Source organism: Periplaneta americana, chromosome 10, assembly GCF_040183065.1.
Source record: "Periplaneta americana isolate PAMFEO1 chromosome 10, P.americana_PAMFEO1_priV1, whole genome shotgun sequence".
Taxonomy (NCBI): Eukaryota; Metazoa; Arthropoda; class Insecta; order Blattodea; family Blattidae; genus Periplaneta; species Periplaneta americana.
This window is the reverse complement of record NC_091126.1, coordinates 35381565-35404077: the sequence shown is the minus strand read 5'-3', so window position 1 is coordinate 35404077 and position 22513 is coordinate 35381565. Positions and strand designations below refer to the sequence as shown.

Here is a 22513-nt window from a genome sequence, read left to right as displayed (position 1 = left end):
ACTCCGAAATTAGACACAAAGGTACCAGTTTCTATGGATGATTTCACTGCACTTACAGAAATTGTTGTACTTGTCTGGAAAGTACCTCATTAAGTTTCTATTATTTAGCACAATACAGTTCAAAAGTTGTTAATTTAACAAGTTTTAACATTATTATTAGTAAAGAGATAGTAATAATATGCAATATGATTGGTACTATCTACTTACTGAATGTCGGGTGATCCTGAACACTCGCCTGAGCCAACACTGCCACCAGGACGAGTTGGCTCAAGGCTGTCGCACTCCTCTGGACGAGGCGCAGTTGGTGAGCACAGGGGTGACACCTTGATAACGTGCGGGACCCTTTCTTCAACTAACACATCACTTTCTGTTTCATCTGACAGTGTAAGGCACAGGATGTCAAGAGTAACTTGAAGCTCTTTTAACTCCAACTCAGTCTCGTCTGATTCCCAAGACTGAATCAGCTCTCCTATCAGAAAAGAGGGACATAAATTTCATTAGTTCAACTTCTTATACTTTCAATATACCAGAATATAAATGAAGACACATAAAAAAATTAAGATTTAGATTAGATTTAAAATCAGATTTATACACAAACACTACATTATTGACTCTTTATACCAATAACATTAACTAAAGTTCGTGTGCATGTGTGCCATAAATTACATTCACAAAAATTAAATGTTTAATCTTTCTACAATATGATGCCAGATCACATAACTGAATATATACACAACATAAGCAATAATGTATAAATGATTGATAAAATGGCAGACTTACTAGTGTTAATTATATAAGCACGTGTGGCTTACAGCTGTTTCAGTATATACTGTACACCATCATCAGAGCCTACTAGATCTTGGCATCATCTTGATATCGCTGCCTGTTGTAGGGGTGTGTTTGCATGTTGAAAAGTGGAATCAAATAGTGAGTGTGTTCTGAAATTGATCTGTGTGTTGAGAATTTGATTAGGGTGTGTTTTAGTGTGTTGAGTTTCGGCTGTAAGCCACACGTGCTTATATAATTAACACTAGTAAGTCTGTCATTTTATCAATCATTTGTATTTAAGTGTTAAAAGTAGTGTACGCAAGATTCAAGGTGGAACAATGTATAGCACTGTCTGTGAGAATTTATGTAACAGATCTGATCTCGAAAATGTACAATTTATGTATTTCACACAATCTAAAATACTTTTAAAATTACTATATGTATACTAACCGAGACATGTGGGCAGCATTCGTACTGAACAACTGCTAATTTTTCCTTTTGAGCGTATGGAACATGTGAGGTGAAGAAAAAGAGGCGAAACGTCCTCGGACACCTCTTCATCTGGTAATTCACTTACACTGTCTGAATCCATGTTGGACAACAAGGAAGTGCGAGCATCATCTGGGGTCATCAGACCACCCTGAGCTTCCCATGTTGTACCTGTTCCCATACCTGCAATTCCTGGTAACAACATTCATGTCATATGATACTGATCAATCTGGTATGGTCACTTCATCATAATTTCACCTCTTACCTATACCAGTGATGTGATCACACCGGAATTCCACAATTTCGGAATGGAAAGTGTCTAAGTCATCTTCCAACTCAGATGCTTTTTGGTCATGAGCTTCATCTTCATTCGCCTGAGTTTGCTCTCCCTGCAAAAGAAAAGCTTTGACACAAAGAGCACATTTTAAACTAATCTTACAGCACAGGTGTTTATAGGAAGCAGGAGTCCCACACACCCAACCACCCTTACCATTCTGGAGGAAAATAATTAATTACAAACCAATAATATTATTTTTTGTAACATCGAATTCCTATGTTACTTTTATCATAATGACGAAATCACGAACAGAAATGCTCAGGCAGAGATTGTGTTCAATATGTTCCCTTCACAGCAAAGATTACTATAGGCACTGTGCAAGCTCCTCTGGTGGTGACTGTTGTTACTAACTGCGGGACAGCAGCGATAGAGTTGTGCTTGAAGCGTATGAATATACTTAACATCACAGGTTAAATGATTAGAAATATGGATGATCCTAAAAAGGGGAAAGGTAATGCAAATTGCTGTGTTCTTGAGTGTAGTAATGCTTATAGGAACACACCAACCGATATTGTTTTTATTCATTCCCAAAACAGAAAACTGAAGTGCAACGACACTAATTGTGGAGTCATGCAGTACGCAGACGAAAGTAAATAAGGCGACACTGCTTGTAATAATAGTATTATTATATACTAGGCCTGATATAAAAAATAGAATGTATATAGTAATATGTTTATAAATAACCATTAAGTTAACAACAACAGGAATTTATCATTTAAATTTCAAAAAGTACATAATTACTGAGTTCTTTACATATATATTATGTATAATATTAGCAACAATAAATAATAATATACTTATTTTTAAATGTATTCATATCGATATTTAATTCAAGTGCTGATGGTTCACCTTGGAAACCAACACCCGCAGCAAGAATTTGCAGTATTCATTTTATTGGGAACGAAATCAGAACGCCCCCAAAACTAGTATACCGTTCCCAGTATTTTTATAAAAGATTACAAGAAAAAGACTGCCTCATCTGAACTAGCTCCGGGAAGGTACGAAAGAGACGCATAAAGAAGAAGAAAAGATGAAAATTTAAGTTTTATGGAAGGCGAATGCTCAACAAGTGTTATTTCGAAAAATGAAGTAGCCATACAGGCAGAAGTAAATGGAACCATTCTTAATGATTTTGTTTTTTCTTTCACAATTGAATTGTGTGGATTGTCTACTCAAGTGTCTATTCCATTACATGCCGAACTGAAGTCACATAAGAAATGTTATGACAAACGTTCAGGAACAGATGATATCTTTAATGCAATGCAAGGTTTCCAAAATTATTCCACAATAAAATATGAGACAGAACTACCAGATTTAATGGGAGTCACATTTGTGGTTTCGAATATATTGTTAAAATTGCTGCCAATTGAAACACAATCATACCCGTAGAATCATAAGAAATATTTCCAATTCTATCATTTAACCCAAAAATAGCTACCATAGATAGTCGAAACGCCCCAAGATGTAAACCATACATATTATTTTTGTCATTTTTATTAGTGAATTTCACATCGAAAGCTTTCGAAAAATTCTGTCCAAGAGTAAGATTAGTAAAGACAATCGTCTACTCATACTTTCCAATTAAAATGAAAACTGGATTGTCGTATTCTGCTATGAGGGTGATGTTTGGAGTTAATCGTACAATTATAATTATAATGTATTTTTACCGCCACTTTAATGTTGTTGACATCCACAATGGTTACTATAATTTTGGGTTTTGGCCTAGCAGAGAAAGTATTCAAGAAACAATGCCTGCAACATTGAAAAATGTAGAGTGACAATTAATTGTTCAGAAGTGGAATGGCTACCCAACGTGGATCAGATGGTGGCCTTCAAATCTAAATGCTACCATGGCAGATCGAGTGACACATTCATAACAACTGATTGAGGATTATTGATGTTATTAGAAGGTGGTGATGAAGTCAGGTTTTCCCGGAATAATAACAAACCTCTCCGACAAAGGGACCATTGTTGTTACTCCATCGTATTTGCATGGTGGTAAATTAACAGCTGAAGAAGTCGAAACTACTTACAGCGTTGCCAGTGTTCGAATTCATGTTGAAAGATGCATTCAGCGAATTAAAATACACAGTATAACATTTTACACAAACTATCAATGGAACTGCTTCTGCATGTTGATCTTGTTATTTATTCAACTGTCCAAAGAGAAGTCTGAACCTCATAAGTGATACCAACAAGGCACCACTTATGAGGCAACTAGACCAGAATATCATGGGGTAGAGTGGCCAGTTCCTTTTCCCTTCCATTGCATATATCGCCGACTAGCTACAAATTACACTAGTCAGACTTCATATGCATACAAACAATATTGTTCTTCCGCTGACACATCGTCAAGTGAGATGTATAGCCTGATAACAGATGTACATATCAGCCAGAACCTCAATCAGAGGTAGTATGTTGATATTGTTCATGTGTGTTGTGTTTTAGAGAATTTGCAGTCGCCCATTCAGGAAGTGTAATTAAGACTACTTTTAGAATTAAATCACATTAAAACACGTAATTTATAGAGACATTATACACACGTCATAACATCAAATATAAGTATATCAATGTTTTCGTAATATGACTGTTCACCCTCATTCAATGGTCTGAAATCTGATTTAAATGCCAAACAACTTCACTGATATTTCAGGAACTTTACAGTTACATTTTTACACTCCTCTAGCAGTACTGAACTTTCCACTGAGTCTGTAAAAATAATTAAAGACTGGAGATTGCTGGGTTTGCAGTGAAAGAACTGCCCTTGGGCAGAACACTATGAATCAATGAACCCATTCTTACTAATATTACAACTTTTTATCGGCAGAAAGCCGCATGTAATTTCTATATCACACATGACTAGTAAATGACTGCGAGCCTGTAGTTAATTAGGAATTGAGACACTGTGCGGCGCCACCAGTACGATTTTGAGACCCATGCACAGTGCCTATAGTTACGAACTTGTGACAACTTTCATTACTATAAAAAATCTGGAAAAATCAGAATTAGATTTTCTCACACAATGATGAGAAGCCTTACTACGGGCCATATTCACAAATGTCACTTCAACTTCACTTTCACTTGCATCTGATTCTAGTAGATAGAATTTGTATTCAGAGTCAAAACTTTAGTCGTAACTTAGCCAAAAGCTAGCAATATTCAAGATACGTGAAGATCAACCTCATACCTCACTTAGAGCTCTAATTTGCCTGAGGCAACTAAATAGTGCTCCCCTCCCAAAATTCAATTCAATTCAATTCAATTCAGCCAAATAGTATACTGCAATTTGATCGTCTTGGAAAATGTACAACATACAATGTAATAAACCAAATATTATCCACTATGGGAATTAACTTTTATGCCTGATCCCAAGGTACAGGAGTGAACTTTCAGTCTTCAATGCTCTCATAATCCAACCAGGAGTCAACTTACATGCGTCTGTTTACATAACATTATAGATTTGGAAAAAAATCGATCATGGACTCTGATTTTTTCATCTTAGAATAAATATATTTTATTCAATATACCGGTAATGCTAACATTCTAATGCAATTTCCATGTCGTATTACTGGTACTTATGTTTTTGGGCTCTAAATTTCGTGTCATTTCTTGTTCTTTTCCGAAACCAAAGTGATGTCTGATTTCTTATTTTCCATCACATCTTAATATTCGTAAGAGAGTTCTTTGTTACAGGCCTACACCTTCATCTGTGGTTCCTTCAATTTCAATATATGTTGTTTTTTTTAAATAACAGGTTTGAAACGAAATGTAGCCAGCAATGAATGGATGATACCCGCACTTTCCGCAAGGAACAGCTATGGGTTGAAAGTGCTATGTCATTATATGATGATGTCAAATACAAAGTTCACTTGCTTTTTACCCAGATTTGATTTCGTCAAGGAAAAGATAAGTATTGTCTCTGAATATGGATCTAGCACTTTATATAACTCGAGGAAGTCAAGACAAAGTGAAGTTGCAGTGACATTTTTGAATATGGCCCTAAGCCTTCACACTTTGTTACGAATATCAATTTCATTAGTTTATACACAGTTAAGTTTTAGGAATAATAGTAGCTCCTGGTTCAATCCCTAAAATCAAATACTTCTTGTGTAAATACCAACCATCCGAGTCTTTTCCCAGTTTGGTGTACAGAAGTAGAACTCTGGGTGGGAAGGAACTGGTCTGAACATGACAGTAAGGATCTGCATGAACTTTGTTTTGATTTGTTTGTGTAGAAGTTCAAGTTGTTGACACGGAGCATGTGTTTGTAGCAAAGACAAAGGAAATTTGGGCTCCAAATCAGAACGGTCCAATGATGTGCTAGAGGCTGTCACAGTATCTTGCCCAGATACTCCACTCATCTCTGGAGGCTTTGACTCATGTTGCGGGCTGTTTTCATTGCTTCTCTTCATTTCGTCTACTCTTGCTTTCATACGGAAGTCCTTCAAGTGGCCACATACAGTCTGTTCCAAACAAAATTTACAAATCATAAAGCCAGTTAAAACCAATGTATAACCTAATATTCAACTAATATTCAATATTCTTACAGGATCCAGTTGAGGCAAATAAAAATATTTATTTCAATAAAAGACGGGAAGCAATTTGCACGCTTAGGAATAAAAAGAGAGTCTATTTGAAGGAAAAACTCAATGAGATAGAAACAGGTAGTAAGAATATTAACATTAGAGATTTATATAAGGGCACAAAGGAATTTAAGAATGGATATCAGGCAAGGATAAACGTGATCAAGGATGAGAAAGGAGACTTGCTTGTGGACACTCATTGAATCCTGAACAAATAGAAAAACTATTTTGGGCAACTACTAAATGTACTAAATGTACATAGACCAAATAGAAATGACGAAATTCAAATACAAACTGCTGAGCCATTTATACCCGAACCCACACTTTCTGAAGTCGAAATTACGACAGAAAAGCTGAAAAATTACAAGTCTCCAGGTATTGAACAAATTCCAGCAGAATTAATACAAGAGGGTGGAAGCGCATTATCTAACGAAATTTATAAGCTTGTACTCACTATTTGGGAAAAGGAAATTGTACCAGATCAATAGAAGGAGTCCATAATTGTACCTATCTTTAAAAAGGGGGACAAGACTAACTATAGTAATTTTCGAGGAATATCACTTTTGTTGATGTCGTACAAAATTTTGTCCAATAATCTTTTGAGAAGATTAACTCAATATGTAGATGAAATTATTGGGGATCATCAGTGTGGTTTTAGGCATAATAGATCGACTATTGATCAGATTTTTGTATTCGACAGATATTGGAGAAAAAATGGAAGTATAAGGGTACAGTACATCAGTTATTCATAGATTTCAAAAAGGCGTATGACTCGGTTAAGAGAGAAGTTTTATATAATATTCTTATTGAATTTGGTATTCCCAAGAAACTAGTTCGATTAATTAAAATGTGTCACAGTGAAACATACAGCAGAGTCTGTATAGGCCAGTTTCTGTCAGATGTGTTTCCAATTCACTGCGGGCTAAAGCAAGGAGATGCACTATCACCTTTACTTTTTAACTTCGCTCTAGAATATGCCATTAGGAAAGTTCAAGATAACAGAGAGGGTTTGGAATTTAACGGGTTACATCAGCTTCTTGTCTATGCGGATGCCATGAATATGTTAGGAGAAAATCCACAAACGATTAGGGAAAACACGGAAATTTTACTTGAAGCAAGTAAAGCGATCGGTTTGGAAATAAATCCCGAAAAGACAAAGTATATGATTATGTCTCGTGACCAGAATATTGTACGAAATGGAAATATAAAAATTGAAAATTTACCTGTATATAGTTGGTAATGTCAATTTCGATAAGAGCTTCTTCACATTCATCTACAGCTGCTTGAACATCAAGAGCATGAACTGAACTGTTCAAGTGAAGTGACTTGAAGAGAGAAAAAACAAAAACTTTGTAGTAAGCAAGGCTCACCACCTTGTTGCAGTACTGACTGAGACTTGGAATATCTGAAACAAATCAAGATTTAACCATATGGTTATATCAGTATTCTGAAATGGGACAATAATCAATAACGTTCTATGCTGAACTCATATAAGAAAAAAAATTAAAGTAAATATCATCACTCATCATTAGGAAAACATCAAATGTCAGAAAGTCTGACGACACTTTACACACAGGATTGGTACCCTTATCTTCAATCTGGAAGACTGAGGGCCTGAGAAATGTAAATTTTGAGAGCATAAAAGAGTAAAATCACCAAAAATAATTCAGAGAGCATACAAAGCATCCTTTAAAAAGTAAAGTATATTCAAGCACTATACCTTGAAAAATATTTTAACAAGAACAATAAATAAAATCAGCCATCAATAATGTGGATTCTGTGCCATTAAATATACAAGAGAAAATTTGTAAATAATAAATGATAAAATATTAATTTTCCTTTTATTTTAAAATAAAATAAAGCCTACTTCTTTCCAGAAATGATAGCACAACTTCATAGAAATATAAGATGTCTACAACAATTAAAGTTAAACCAAATATTTAACAATCACTGTACTCTCTGAAACAGTGCAGTGAACACCTCTAGTTCCATTTTCATTCGATTTATTGTATTCCTTAGATTTTATATCAGCATTCTAGCTTTGAGATGTGAGGAAAGTCAAAAGTTATACAAAAATATACAGCACATAATACGCAGATTAATTTAATTTACAAGTGCAAACAATCCATCAATTGAGTAGAAGTTATGTGTATGGAGAAATTTTGTTAATTCTGTTCTGAACCATTCTTTTTCATGGCTCAAGAAAGGAGAAATGTCCAATTTCGAAAATGTAAACACGGGGGAAAGAAATTGTGTGGCAGAAGGGAAAACTTTAGGTGTAAATTCCCTGGCCACCCAGTTCCACATAGAAAAATATGATTCAATTTAGTGAACAGGTATAATGAGGTTATGTGAATTATGTATCATACAAAACAAGTAACACTTCCAGCATCTACTGTTAGGAGGATGAGTAGTGAATGCTATTAATATAACACAGTATATAAGTTTTAATCCAGTGAAGTGCTGTAAGTTTGTGGTAGTGTGGAGTACCTGCCACTGGTTGGCAGAGAGAAACACCAAGGAATGTTTGCTGGAGTCCCACTCTGTGTGTGTGTCTGTCTGTGTGTGCGTGCGTGTGTGTATGAAGGTACATAGATGTGTCTGAATCTTCAATATTTCTCTCTTTCTCTCTACCTAGCTATCGTATACATGCATGCTCACAAATATACATTATTAAATGCTTTTTAAAAGGGAGAAACTAATGGAAAGACAGTATCCTTTTACTGTTTTACTTTGTGTGTTCTGTTGTTACTTACCTGGCACCCCATCAGAGTCCTCAGATTTTGGTTCAGGACTGGTGTGCTTTGTTCCTGATCGATTCTCCAGGCCATCTCCCAAAACTCTTCCAGAATCCCCTTCTCGTCCTGGTAATCGTCCACCATCATCATCGTCATCATCATCTCCTTCCTTCAAAGGGTACTGACACTGTTTTACATTGGGCAGAAGATCAAAAATATTTTGTAATTTGAAAGTCCTATCCTGATATATATCTTTGCTAACTTTATTATCACATTCTGCATCTGTATCTCTGTAAACAAGAACGTCCATTAGCGTAGACAGAGGACAGTCATACACGTAAACAGGTAGTGTTACGGCACCATACTTCGGAACATGAGAGTTCAGATCGGGAGTTGGATTTGGTGGAATAGAGGAAACTTTCGGAGACATACTAAAGGGATATTTTTCGCGACAACCTTTACCTTCCTCTGTATCTGTTGCTCCATCTCTCAGTCTGAGAGACGGCCAAATGAAAGGATGTTTCACCTTTATTTTCGAGTCCATGGAACCAGTACGAATGCGGTCCAAATTTTGACTAGCATGTTTTGTAACAGTGTCCCAAGACCGAGCCCTCATTCGGAAAGGAGTGTCATTTATTATCTCGTGTTGGTCGAATGACAGTGGAGAGCACGAATCTGAACGAAGGTGAGTGGCAAACGGAAGTTTATTAAAAATGCACGAAGTATCACACGAGGAGCTTCGAGAAAGAAAAGAGGCATTTTGTTCTGCACACGGGAGAACATGGACATTGCTCACAGGCATATCACCCCACGCTGTCTTCTCGCCAGTCTTTCCAGCACTCATTGCTTCCGTTGCAGACTGTCCTGAAGGGAACACTACCATTTTCAAAGCACGTGGATGTGCCTCCTCCAGAGTCTTTCCAGGAAGCATGAGGAGTTTGAGATCGCTATAGCTGGCAGGTACAAATGTTAGAACTATGTGAGTAGAGTTAATGCCCTTCAGAAAACATCGCCATCTGGGTACGAGTGCTGGACCTTGTGCAGATCCCTTGTCCAGTTTGTCACACATTGTGGTTTCAGATGCAACACTATTGGCATACGAATGCATCTGAGGACGTTCTGCTTCTGAAATAAATCGCAATCATAGAGTTAAAAAGTAAAGATCACGATAAGAAAATATACTTCCTTTTCATAAAGAGCAGAATGAAAGTTACTTCACAAACCTGTTTCTGTTCTATGGGTTACAGGCATGGGGATAGGAATAGAGTAGGCTGCCTCATCACGCTCTCTTGCGTGCAGAAGATGTAAGAACCAAACTGAGTCATCCGATGTAAGCTGTAATTCTTTGTCATGGATTTGCTTCAGCTGTTCAAAGAGCTGTTCAATAAGCAGCTTGTTTGGGGCATCTGCTGCCGAATCCGTATTACCAAATGAACTCAAATCTGTAAAAATAACAGTCATTAAAAACTAGGAAAGAAGTTTCTGATGACGTGTGTATTTTATTCCTGAAGAAAAAGTTAACTTACGTGGAAAAGTGTATAAATTCTGACAGACATTTCTTTATCTCGGTTTTATTTATCGTTACTTTAAATTGGAGGTCATTTTGCGACTGTCTATCGTTTGGAGCAGTACATTGTTATTGACACATTGGATTTACTGATATCTATCAGCCTGTCCACTTACCCCCATGCCATCTAGTGGCAATATCAAAAAGAGTAGAGACTGAGATCTTGCAAAATATTATGTGTACTCATATTATTTATAGTGTAAATGGGAACCAATCCAGCATTTACTTTTTAAATAGGTACATTCCTACGTATTTTATGATCGAGGAAAGCATTAAAGTCTACAATTGGATTAGGCATCATCATCATCATCATCATCTATCAGGATAGGACATATTGACCTGTTTCACCTCAGTAGTCTTCCCAATGACGCACACGTCTTCCTATATCTCGTCCACCTTTGGGCCAATACTGCAAGGCTTGTGTTACTAGTCTTTCATCGAGCATTCTTTGATATATGATCCATTCAATTTTGTTAATTCTGTTGTATCTTATCGTTTAAATTTTAAATACCGAGTTTTTCTCTTATATTTACCACATGTTGTCTTATAAACAGATATTTATTGACCAAAATTTAAAATCTTCCTTTTTATCCTAAAACAAGTCTGGCAACCATATTGGCATGTTGGACCCAGGGCAATGCCTGTGACGAAAAAAAGAACTGCATTTTCATCACGTTGCTTACAGATTCAGACACACAAGTGAATGGTGCAAAGTCATATCTGCCACTGGAAAAAAAAAAATCAGTGTGCCATACATCCAGTTCTCATGCTGCTTACCACAGATCATATAAATTTCTTTGTGTGTTTTACAGTTTATATAATACGTGGTACAGTCATTAAGTTCTAAGATTTGATGCCTGGAGGGTAGGCTCCAACAAGAATCTGGATGTATAACAAGATGCCGCATAACACGGCATACATTTAAACAGAATCACATCCTCCCTCAAAATAGTCTCCGTTGGCCATTCTGCACGTTTGCCAACGTTGATATAGCTGCTGGAAGCACCGTTGAAAGATGTTGGCAGGAAGGTCCCGTATGGCTTCTCTTGTGGCAGTCATGACCTCTTCGTAAGAATGAAATCTACGCCCACGTAGGGTTGCTTTCATGCGAGGAAAGAGGAAAAAATCGCATGGTGCGAGATCAGGTGAGTACGGAAGGTGTGGAAGAACTGTCACCTGTTGTCTTGCAAGTTCCTCTTGGACAAGGACAGAGCGATGTGCAGGGGCGTTGTCATGTAGCAACAGCCAATTCTTTGTACGCCATAGCTCAGGTCGCTTATGGCGAATTGAATCTCGTAAACGGCCAAGGATCTCTTTGTAGCGGGTTTTGTTCACAGTTGCACCTTCTGGGATGAATTCCATGTGAACAATTCCATTTGAATCAAAAAACAGTTCAAGCATCACCTTGCCTTTTGACCTGTCTTGTCGCGGTTTTTTCTTGTCGGATTGTCGCTTCAGTTGCAGATCATAAAGGAAACACCAAGTTTCGTCTCCAGTTATTATCCGGTTGAGAAACGTCGGATCATCGTCAGCACTACTGATGAGGTCACCACAAATCGTCATGCGATCATAACGTTGGTCTTGCGACAGGATTCGTGGCACACTGTGCTGGGTAACACAAGACATGTTCAGGTCATCAGACAGAATTTTGTAGCAAGTACCATGGCTGACCCCTACTGTTGCTGCAATATCGTCTACCAATTGGGAGCGGTTAGCACGCACCAACTTTGCAACTTCTTGGATCTTGCGTTCAGTTCGAATTGTTTGTGGCCGACCAATACGCACATCATCTTCCAAATGTCTCTTCCTTGCAAAAAACGTCGGTGCCACCTAAACACAACACTGCGACTCACTGTGTCCTCACCGTAAACTTGCTGCATCATTTGAAACGTTTCAGCAGCAGTTTTGCCTAATTTCTGGCAGAACTTGATGTTTGCCCGTTGCTCAAACTGTGACATCTCGGGTTCCGACGTGCGCATTCAAATCACCGTCACAACAAAGACCGTAGTTCTGCTTACAGTGCATGCACTCAACTGTCTCTTGTTGGGTCGAGAGACTAACTGACAAGGTATCATACCATGGTGCCACCTATGCACTATAGTGCACCACAACGCCACTATGCGCTCAGTATTAGAACTTAATGACTGTACCACGTATATGTAGGATTATAATTCTCGTAGGAGTGATAAAAGAGTAATTGAAACAGCTAAAGTGAGATTTTTACGGCATGTATCTGGTTGTACATTTAAAGATCACATTAGAAGTGAGACTACGTGACTCTTTGCTAAAACGAAAAGACTGTAAAATTGAGCTTTGCAGCTGCTTAGACATATAAAACCCGAATGATAATGTGAAGTGTATATTAAAAATATGAATTGTCATATGCACAAACATTAAACAAACGTTTTACAATAAAGTCAAAATTCAAACAACAAGTGAACACCGCTCTTAAATGAGTTTAAAATCGACAATGCACAATATTTAACAACATCTGCACTGTAGAACTATCAAAACAACCTTTTCAATATGTTTCACAAGTTAAATTTCATAGTGTATCACTTCATTTTATTACAAGGTTGGTACTAGGTGGCAGGTTCTCTATAATAAAGATAGCATTGTTATAACTTGAACATGCCGCAGTACCAAGCACAGGAATTATATTCAAGGAGAGGTAGGAGGACTATGCCTTATATCGATGTAGATTTTGTTACTCTGACAGTGAAAAATTAGAGAATGGGAAACGATTATGGATAAAAAATACTCAAATCTAAATATGTCATTTTTTCATAAAGTTCAAGGTGGGGGGGGGTTCAAACTCGGTAACCCCCTCTTGCATATGCCTCTGAATGTATTAACATTATTCCAAAAAGGACAGTCTCTTATGTCAGCTAATGGTGATATCAAAAAATTTTAATTTCTATACATTTTTTACTTATTGCAAAATTTGTACTTACTGATATTACATACTGTAAGTAAATTTCTTAATTTGAAGCTGAAAGACTTGTCTTTCAATTTTAAATTACGTAAGTTCAGAAATGAGGAGTAGCCTATGTCTCATTTCAGTCACCTGCCAACCACAAAAAAAAAAAAATAATTAAATTGCACCTACTAATTTAATCGGAGACTGCATCAACTCTAGAGACTATGAACTTATAACACGATTTACGCCAAAGAACTTACCTTGAATAAACATAGAGAAGAGCATTTCAGCCTGCTGACATTTAGGAAGGATATTCATAAGATTGAATGCAAACGGTATGTAATGAATCCGCTGTTCAGACAAGGTGACAACATTCGGACTGTACCTATTTTAAATGACAGGAAAAAGAAAAGTCATTAATTTCTTTGCATTATTATTAACACATGTACTTCACAATATTAGTTTGTTAAGACAACCTGTTTCCTTAGCATCATCTCATTACATACGAACAAATTAACACTGGCATTTACAGAGTGACAGAAAATTACATAACCAAGCTAAGTAAGCATTCATTCAGTTATATTCAAGGGTGCCCACAGAAAAATCTACGGTTTCTGACTTCTGATCATTTCATGTTTATTTCAAATGATCATTTTGGTGTAACTTTCTTAAATTACAGAGGGCCTGTGAACTGGCGGAGAAAAAGATATCACAAAGTGGTTGTGCACAATTCCTTCGAAACAAGTTCGCTCAAATACCAGTTTTATTCTCCAGTGCGTAAAACGCATAATGAGAAGGCATAGTCAAATTTATGTAATATGTTTCCGTTTTGTACTCACGACCATGTATGTTGGATTATACTCGTACAAGTCTTAGAGAACTGCCATCATTACTGTACTTGTAAACAATTAATGTTTAGAGTGGGAGGTTGACATGCCACTTAGCATCTAGGCATATTTATTATGGTCAGGGAAAGGAATGTGCGCGCAACAATAATGTTCCGTTAATTTTCACTTAACACTTCGGTTGAAAAAAAAATTAAGTTAAGCAGAAAATATTATGATTTTCAGCTTCGGTGATTTGATATTTAACAATAGTAGCAGCTTCAAAACTACTTCCGACTCCACAAGATTCTTTTGAAAACAAAAACATCAAATTAAGTTTTATTACAAAACAAGTAACAATAACAATAAGTTCTGCAGCAAATATGTACTGTTCCTTTGAAAACAAAAATGTTCTTAACTTGTGAAGCAGTACTCTAACACCTATACACCTTGCAAAACGAAAATATTAAATCAACAGTCATACAGGATTATGAGATTGGGGGGAAAAGGAGATGAAGGGGAAAAATAGAGACAGAGAGAGAGAGAGTGCAGGAGAGAGGGAGAGGGAGAGGGGAGAGGAAAAGAGGAGATGGGAGAGAGGGGTGAGGAAAAGGGGATGCGAAAGAGGGGGAGAGGGGAGGAGAGCAGGAGAGGAAGAGAGGAGGGGGAAGGGGAGAGGAAGACAGAGGAAGGGGGGAGGAAGAGGGTGAGGGAGAGGGAGAGAAGAAAGTAAATTTTTCGTCACTCTGTAAAAGCACTATATCCCTACCTGACACATTATCAAAATATTACAGTGTTTATGACATATTTCACAATTATTACTTTCCAGTACAAAGAAGCAAAGAATTAAGCAAAATTACCCATTTGGATCGAGAGGAGAACTTCTTGCTATTCCATTGAGTGGTGAAATCCCAGCTGGGGAACGTACACGAGCATTACGACACATGAGGCTCAGATGTTGGAAAGTCAGAAGGGAAGAAATACATTCAGCATCCACACGACATATCTGAAAGGGAAACATATGCATAAGTATCATTGACATTTACAATAATAAAAAATGAGGTTCAACTGTTAAGTCAAATGAGATTAAATATTAAATATCACTTCATTCCTCACGAGAATTTACTATAAAGTGGGAAGAAAGGAGGTGAAAGTCATTTCTCTGGCTTGACACTTTCTGGGCTGTGCATTGGCAATTGACGTAAGAAGTTACAAATTATAATACTTAGGCGTAATAACTTGACAGATGCCTGCTGAAGTTGCACCCATGTTGTTTATCTGGTTACCAAGACTCTACTATCCAACTTTTTACATATTTGTGTCATTAACTCTTGAATGACGAGGGGAATACGCCGTAAGTTAATTATGAAGATCATGTAGCTCAATATTGCATATCTATGGCTAATGATGTTGGAACGTGAAATCTGCATGTATGTAAAATGGGGTAATATCGATATGGCGAGGGAAAACCGATCATTTTCACTTTTTAAGAAATGAAACAGCTATAAAATATACATTTTTATTTCCAACAACGTTAGCTAAATACAATTACACTGATAGATAAGTAAGCAATAATATATCGCAACAGCAAAGCTGCACTCAACAGATTCTCGTGGTTAATTAATTCCAACAAAAAAATGGAAGAGAAGTTTTCTGGCTCAGCAACAAGCAACTTCTTGGCTGTGCGTTTGGTGGACTACAAAGAATAAGTAATAGTCTTTTTAGATTGTTTTGTAATATACGTAAAAAAAGGTAAAGGTATCCCCGTAACATGCCATGAAGGCATTTGGGGGGCTTGGAGGTAGAGCCCCATGCTTTCCATGACCTCGGCACTAGAATGAGGCGGTGCTGTCGGGACCACGCTCTGACCGCCTTTTACCCCCAGGTACTCAATTTTATAGGAGGCAGCCACCGGCGTGGCTCAGACGGTTAAGGCGCTTGTCTGCCGGTCTGAAGTTGCGCTCGGGCGCGGGTTCGATTCCCGCTTGAGTTTTTTTCCGGGGGTTTTCCCCAACCGTAAGGTGAATGCCAGGTAATATATGGCGAATCCTCGGCCTCATCTCGCCAAATACCATCTCGGTATCATCAATCTCATCGACGCTAAATAACCTCGTAGTTTATACAGCGTCGTTAAATAACCAAGTAAAAATTTATAGGAGGCTGAGTGAACATCGGGGCCGTTTTGAAAGTTTGGCAACAAGAAAAAATCCTGTTACCAGCTGGGATCGAACCTTGAGCCTTCCAGTCCGTAGCCAGCTGCTCTACTAACTGAGCTATCGGCCGCCCTTTTAATATTATAAACATCAAGGCAAAAAATGTACTCACAAGGGAAGGTTAATATTGGGGTTATCTTATAAATTCGTTCGCTTCTCCACCACGTTTAAATCACTAACAACGCCTGAGAACACTGCATACCCACAGCACAGCTGCGACAGAGAAGTTGCCGAACAATCTCGGGTACGATATGGAATTTATTTACAAAACATTAAACACAAGTCATTCAAAGCAAAGAGGCAGTAAGACTTTGTAAAAAAAAAACTTCATCTTGTACAGCAGGGGTCGTCAGCACAGAGCACGCTGGGGCTAGTCTCTCTTACCCGCGGAAAACGCAGTGCACTAGGGTGCACTCCGTAGCTGCTAGCGGGAATGCTCTCTATCTCTCCCTGTTGCACGACAGTGCACACGGGACAGCACCGCATACCCTTTGCACATTTCAGCGAGTGCTGACGACCACTGTTGTACAGTATGAACAATTATTATCGACGATATATTGCCATTTCTCTGGAAGATTATAAATTTAATTCCTGCAAAATCTGGCGGTTTTCTGGTTGATGAACTGTTCCATGTTGAGTCTGCAGTCCTCCAAGGGCTGCCATTAAAAAAAGTAGGTTATTTTACGATGCTGTATCAACATCTCAAGTTATTTAGCGTCTGAATAAAATGAAGGTGATAATGCCGGTGAAATGAGTCCGGAGTCCAGCACCGAAAGTTACCCAGCATTTGCTCATATTGGATTGAGGGAAAACCTCGGAAAAAACCTCAACCAGGTAACTTGCCCCGACCGGGATTCGAACCCGGGCCACCTGGTTTCGCGGCCAGAAGCGCTAACCGTTACTCCACACGTGTGGACGCCTTTAAGAAAATTCTGCAGGGATCTTAGTAGAAGGAGCAATGTCAGGAGAACAGGGTAGGGTAAACCATACAGTTATTGGCCACTTAAGGAAAATTTTATGTTTGAACGTCGAGGATTTCAATGCATTATATTGTAAGAAGGAACTGTTTGTGCATCTGTAATTGTCAATTATTTCTTTATTCGAATCACTGTTACAAAAATGGAATCAAGAATACTGTGTGATACTAGTGACCAATTAAAATTAATATGTGTGAAATTATAGTTATTGGCCACTTCTTGACAGTTATTGGCCACCGATTGCATAGTTATTGGCCACTTCACAATTATCATCTCTAATAGACATTTATTTTTGTTTTGGCTGCAAATATTATTTTAAACTGTTGCTATCATTTCTATTAGTTATTTACACATGCATTGCACTGCCCTAATACCAGTTTTATGTAAAATATAAATCCACATGTCTCTTTACTGTATACCCTTATTTATATGTTGCTAGTTTATCAAATTTTTCAAGGTAATCACCATCCTCCGAACTACCCTTAAGATCCATACTGTTATGTGAATCTTCTCCTTTATAAAAATGAGTGACATAGGGAGATATCACCATCAGGAATGTGTTGTCTGTGTTTACGTGAATTATAATTTACATAACATACGTTTTTACAATATTCACATCAAATTTCACTGGAAGCTTCTTGCAAATGTCACAAATTGGACTTCATTCATTTTGCAGTTCTCTGAAGAGTGTTCGTTTTCTTTTTTCTGTCGCAACTTTACGTTTTCTCTTTCTTTTTTCTTTTCTTGGACAACTTTCCGTTCGCGCTTCTTTCTGTGAATATCCTGGTAGCTCTGTGATATTATCGAAAACGGCAATCTTTCTATATCATGTTTGCCTTCTCTTTTAGGTGTCTTTGGCCACACCAGAAACTTGCCGATTGATTTATTCTTGTTTCTTTTGAGGATGGAAGATATTTTCTTACTTATGTCCTTTTACTTGGTTATTTAACGACGCTCTATCAACTACGAAGTTATTTAGCGTCGATGGGATTGGTGATAGCGAGATGATATTTCTCGAGATGAGGTCGAGGATTCGCCATAGATTACCTGACATTTTCCTTACGGTTGGGGAAAACCTCGGAAAGAACCCAACCAGGAATCTAACCCGCGCTCGAACGCAACTCCAGATCGGCAGGCAAGCGCCTTAACTGACCGAGCTACGCCGATGGCTCTCACTTACATACGTTACCACAACCAGAATGTTGACTACTGCATCCTGCATTCACACTTGTTGAAGTACTGTATTGTCATGGGGAGTCGGCCACTGGCGTAGTTCAGTCGGCTGAGGCACTTGCCTGCCGATCCAGACTTGTGCCCTAGCGTGGGTTCGTTCCCGCTTGAAATTATCATTTGGTTGAGTTTTTCCGAGGTTTTCTCCAACTGTAAGGAAAATGTGAGGTAAACTATGGCGAATCCTCGGCCTCATCTCGAGAAATATCATCTCGCTATCACCAATCACACAGACGCTGAATAACCTAGTAGTTGATACACCGTTGTTAAACAGCCAACAAAAATGCAATATAAAAATTGTCATGGAGAGTCACATTCCGGGGTTCATCTCTTGCATTTTATAATAGGCGTAATTGTCAATATTGTCAGGCAAAACTTCTTGTTGAGTACTGGGTTGTTTCCGATCTCTGATAACGAATTTGAATGACGTCATGTGAGTCAGGAATCACATCGACAACTGAATTGCGGCGAGAGGTGACAGACCAGTAGTGAGTGATTTCATAATCAGAGTGCACGGAGTATTACAGTAGCAACGCCCAAGAAAATTTAACCTTTCTGGGAGGTGAACATAACTCTTTCCGAGGTCAAGTACAGTTACATGAAAATCATAGGAGCCTGTAAAAAACGTGGTTTCATTATTTCCAAGAAAGACATCTTATGTGTACTTAATAAGACTGGCAAAGGTCGGATGGGATTAATTCCAGAGTGGAAAAAGCAAGCAAATCCACCCCCCTGTCACAAGTCGCCGCACCCCACGAGATGATACAAATTAATTCCATTCGAACTTTATCAATATTATTAAGTGTACAGAAGATGCCTTTCTTGGAAATAACGAAACCTCGTTTATTGCAGGCTTCTTTTATTTTCACTTAACTGTACTTTGCATCACAAAGAGTTGTTATGTACCCCTCTCAAAAAGGCTCGATTTTCTTGGGAATTTCTGCTGAGAGTCGCCCTGCACTCTGGCTGTGAGATCACTCACTACTGGCTTGTCATCTTGCGCCACAATTCACCTGTCATGTGACTCCTAACGCACATGATGTCATTCAAATTCATTTCAGAGATCGGAAATAACCCTGTAGACTTGTCTGCATCCAGTGTTCGATATGAAATGATATTTTTCAGAACACTCATTATCGATTTCCTCCTAAGCTATAAGATTCAAATCACCTTTCCTTTTTAGCATTCTTTATTTTGATTTTTAGGGTTGTCTTAGGAACACCATACTTTTTAGCAATGACTCTAAGTGAAGTCCAGTGAGTTCACAATTCTTCCACTGTTGCCTTCATCGCCTCTGGCTTATAGTCAGACCATTTTGGAATCTTAAAAATAATCTAACCAGGGTATAAAATAAATAACAATAGTTATTGGCCACCCAGTAAGACAGTTATTGGCCACGTGGCTAATAACTATGCACATATTTAATGGACTGAAAATAAAAATACTAGTGAAATAGTGGCATATAATAAGTTAAATGAAGGAAAATAATTGAATTTTAAAATTATTATAAAATTACAGTTATTGGCCGGGGTGGCCAATAACTGAAAAATGCGTTATTATTAAACAGTTATTAGCCAGTAAATTTTCAAAATTTAGGGATTGTATTTTATTACGTTTTATAAGTGTAAAGTCAAAATAGAGATGTACTTACCTCATAATTGGAATAATAATGAATACCAGTTAAAAGAAACAGTAATTATTACGACTCAACCCCAACACAGTTCTTAAGAATTTCACAAGAAACCAAAGTCTGGGAACGTATGTTTTGCAGAAATATCTTTTTCATTTCACAGTGCTATCTGTTGTTGAAAATTAAAGTAACAACGAAATAAGAAAACATGCTGCTACCACCAGGCAAAATATTAATTAATTATTTGCACATCCTGTCTTATAATAACACATCAAAGTTCAAGTGGCCAATAACTGTATGGTTTACCCTAGGTTGGACAACACATCCCAGTCGAAATTTCGCAACTTTTGTGGTCTGGCGTTGTGCTGAAAGACGACTCCACCACTGACAGCCAATTCCGATCTTTTCTCTTCAATGGCTGCCTTGAGACAATCCCAATGAGAACAGTATTTGTCTGAATTGATGGTCTCGCCAGTAGGCAGAAATTCGTAATACACAATTCCTTTCCAATCCGAATAAATGCATAGCATATACTTCCTCGGATGAAACCTGGTTTAGGAAATGATAGTAGTGGCTCCCCTTTCTTGCGCCATTATTTTCTCCTTCGGACGTTGTCGTACACTCCACTTTTCATCTCCTGTCACCAGCCGTTTTAGAAAAGTATCATTTTATTGCGTCTTATTAAGGACTCGCATGTGTTTAAACAGAGAACACTGTAACACAAACACTATATGAGCCGTTCAGAGCAAAAGTGGTGTAAGGTAAGCAATTAATATGTCCTTCTTGCTATCCACTGACTACTAATAGTTTAAATAAATTGAATATTAATTGCTACTTTGCGCTGTATTTTACAGAATGTTTACTTTAACCCTCATTACCCATTTTTGACTTACGCAATTTTTGCTCTGAACGGCTCATATACTTTATAACAGGTTCTCAAGTGGAGTACGACTATAGCTCGTTACAATGCCATTCTGACTCCAGTAAAACTTTTAGCGTAGTTGGTAGAGCGTTAGTTAAGATTGCGTGAGGTTGCAAGTTCAAATCTTTGTGCAGTTGCTAAATTTATTATTATTATTATTATTATTATTATTATTATTATTATTATTATTATTATTATTTTTGCCTTTTAAATGCATCAGTGAAAATATAACAGGTTTTCATCATTTTTTTATCCTTAGAAGACTTTTCACTTTTTTTTTTTCGTGTTAATAGGAACTTTTGACGATAGATGGAAGTAACACTAAAGACGACAATTAGGGGCTTTCATATTAAAATGTTGTGTTAATTATTTTATTAATCACTGCTGCTTTGCACTCTATCGCCTAAGTAACATTCAGTAAATATGTTGACGGTTAAATAATTGGCAATAATTAATTTGCAATATGTGCTACAAGGAATATGACTAGTATACTAGTCTAAATCCGTAATCATCAGGGCCTAAACGTATTAATTGTAAATAAGAAGAAAAACCATAATTCTGATGACAAAATATATCCTGATTTCCTGGAATTATAACCACAAATTTTCACCAATTTTGTAATTATCTGTAAGCAACACGAATTAACATAAGCAAAATTATTTGATTATATTACACTAAAAGGAGTTGTAAAAAATAAAAGGACAAAAATAAATAAAAACATTCTCTACGGAGATTCGAAGCATGTTGTGGAGGCAGCTCAAATCAGCGTCTTATATCATGGAGTTAACTAAAGCGGCGCACGGAGGTTTACGGTAGTGAAATGCGCGCTCACCCGAAGGGACTTAGGAAATTTTAACTGCTCAAGAGACCAGCCACTTCCATTTTGACAAAGTGTACGGTTTTCTTAATAATGTTCCAATAGACCTATTAAAGGGCTCAGAGCCAAAGGCGACCAACCCACAATTTTGTATTGTTCATTATTATGCCTTTTTTTTTTCAAAACTATACATCGTTGTTATAGATTCATGATATTTTTTTTTTTTGTATTTATTCAATGTAGACCAATTAAAATAAATTGTGAAACCAATCGTCAGGATCCTCTTAATATCAACTCTTATTTACTCATTTTGTAATTGTGGGTTAGTCGCCTTTGGCTCTGAGCCCTTCTATTGTGATTTTCTGTGTGTTTTGAAGAGTTTTCTACATGGTGTTCTAATAGACCTACCGTTATTTTCCGAGTATACTGTACGGTTTTCTTAACAATCCTCCAATAAGCCTATTGTGATTTTCTGTGTGTTTTGGAGAGTTTTCTAAA

At 37.4% G+C, this 22513-nt stretch overlaps 1 protein-coding gene across 6 annotated transcripts in view; it reads right to left on the bottom strand.

The window, feature by feature from the left end:
* Positions 1 to 22513, bottom strand: part of LOC138707595 (KICSTOR complex protein SZT2-like) — a 216067-nt gene that overhangs the window by 84800 nt on the left and 108754 nt on the right. For 5 of the 6 annotated variants that reach the window (XM_069837210.1, XM_069837216.1, XM_069837211.1 and 2 more), the window contains exons 20-28: positions 15087 to 15232; positions 13663 to 13787; positions 10139 to 10357; positions 8934 to 10040; positions 7401 to 7582; positions 5716 to 6057; positions 1523 to 1646; positions 1219 to 1449; positions 208 to 469 (exon numbers count right to left, since the gene is read on the bottom strand). In XM_069837210.1, coding sequence (XP_069693311.1) covers positions 208 to 469; positions 1219 to 1449; positions 1523 to 1646; positions 5716 to 6057; positions 7401 to 7582; positions 8934 to 10040; positions 10139 to 10357; positions 13663 to 13787; positions 15087 to 15232 — 2738 coding nt within the window. The remainder of the gene's footprint in view (positions 1 to 207; positions 470 to 1218; positions 1450 to 1522; positions 1647 to 5715; positions 6058 to 7400; positions 7583 to 8933; positions 10041 to 10138; positions 10358 to 13662; positions 13788 to 15086; positions 15233 to 22513) is intronic. The other variant, XM_069837213.1, reaches the window with a different exon arrangement.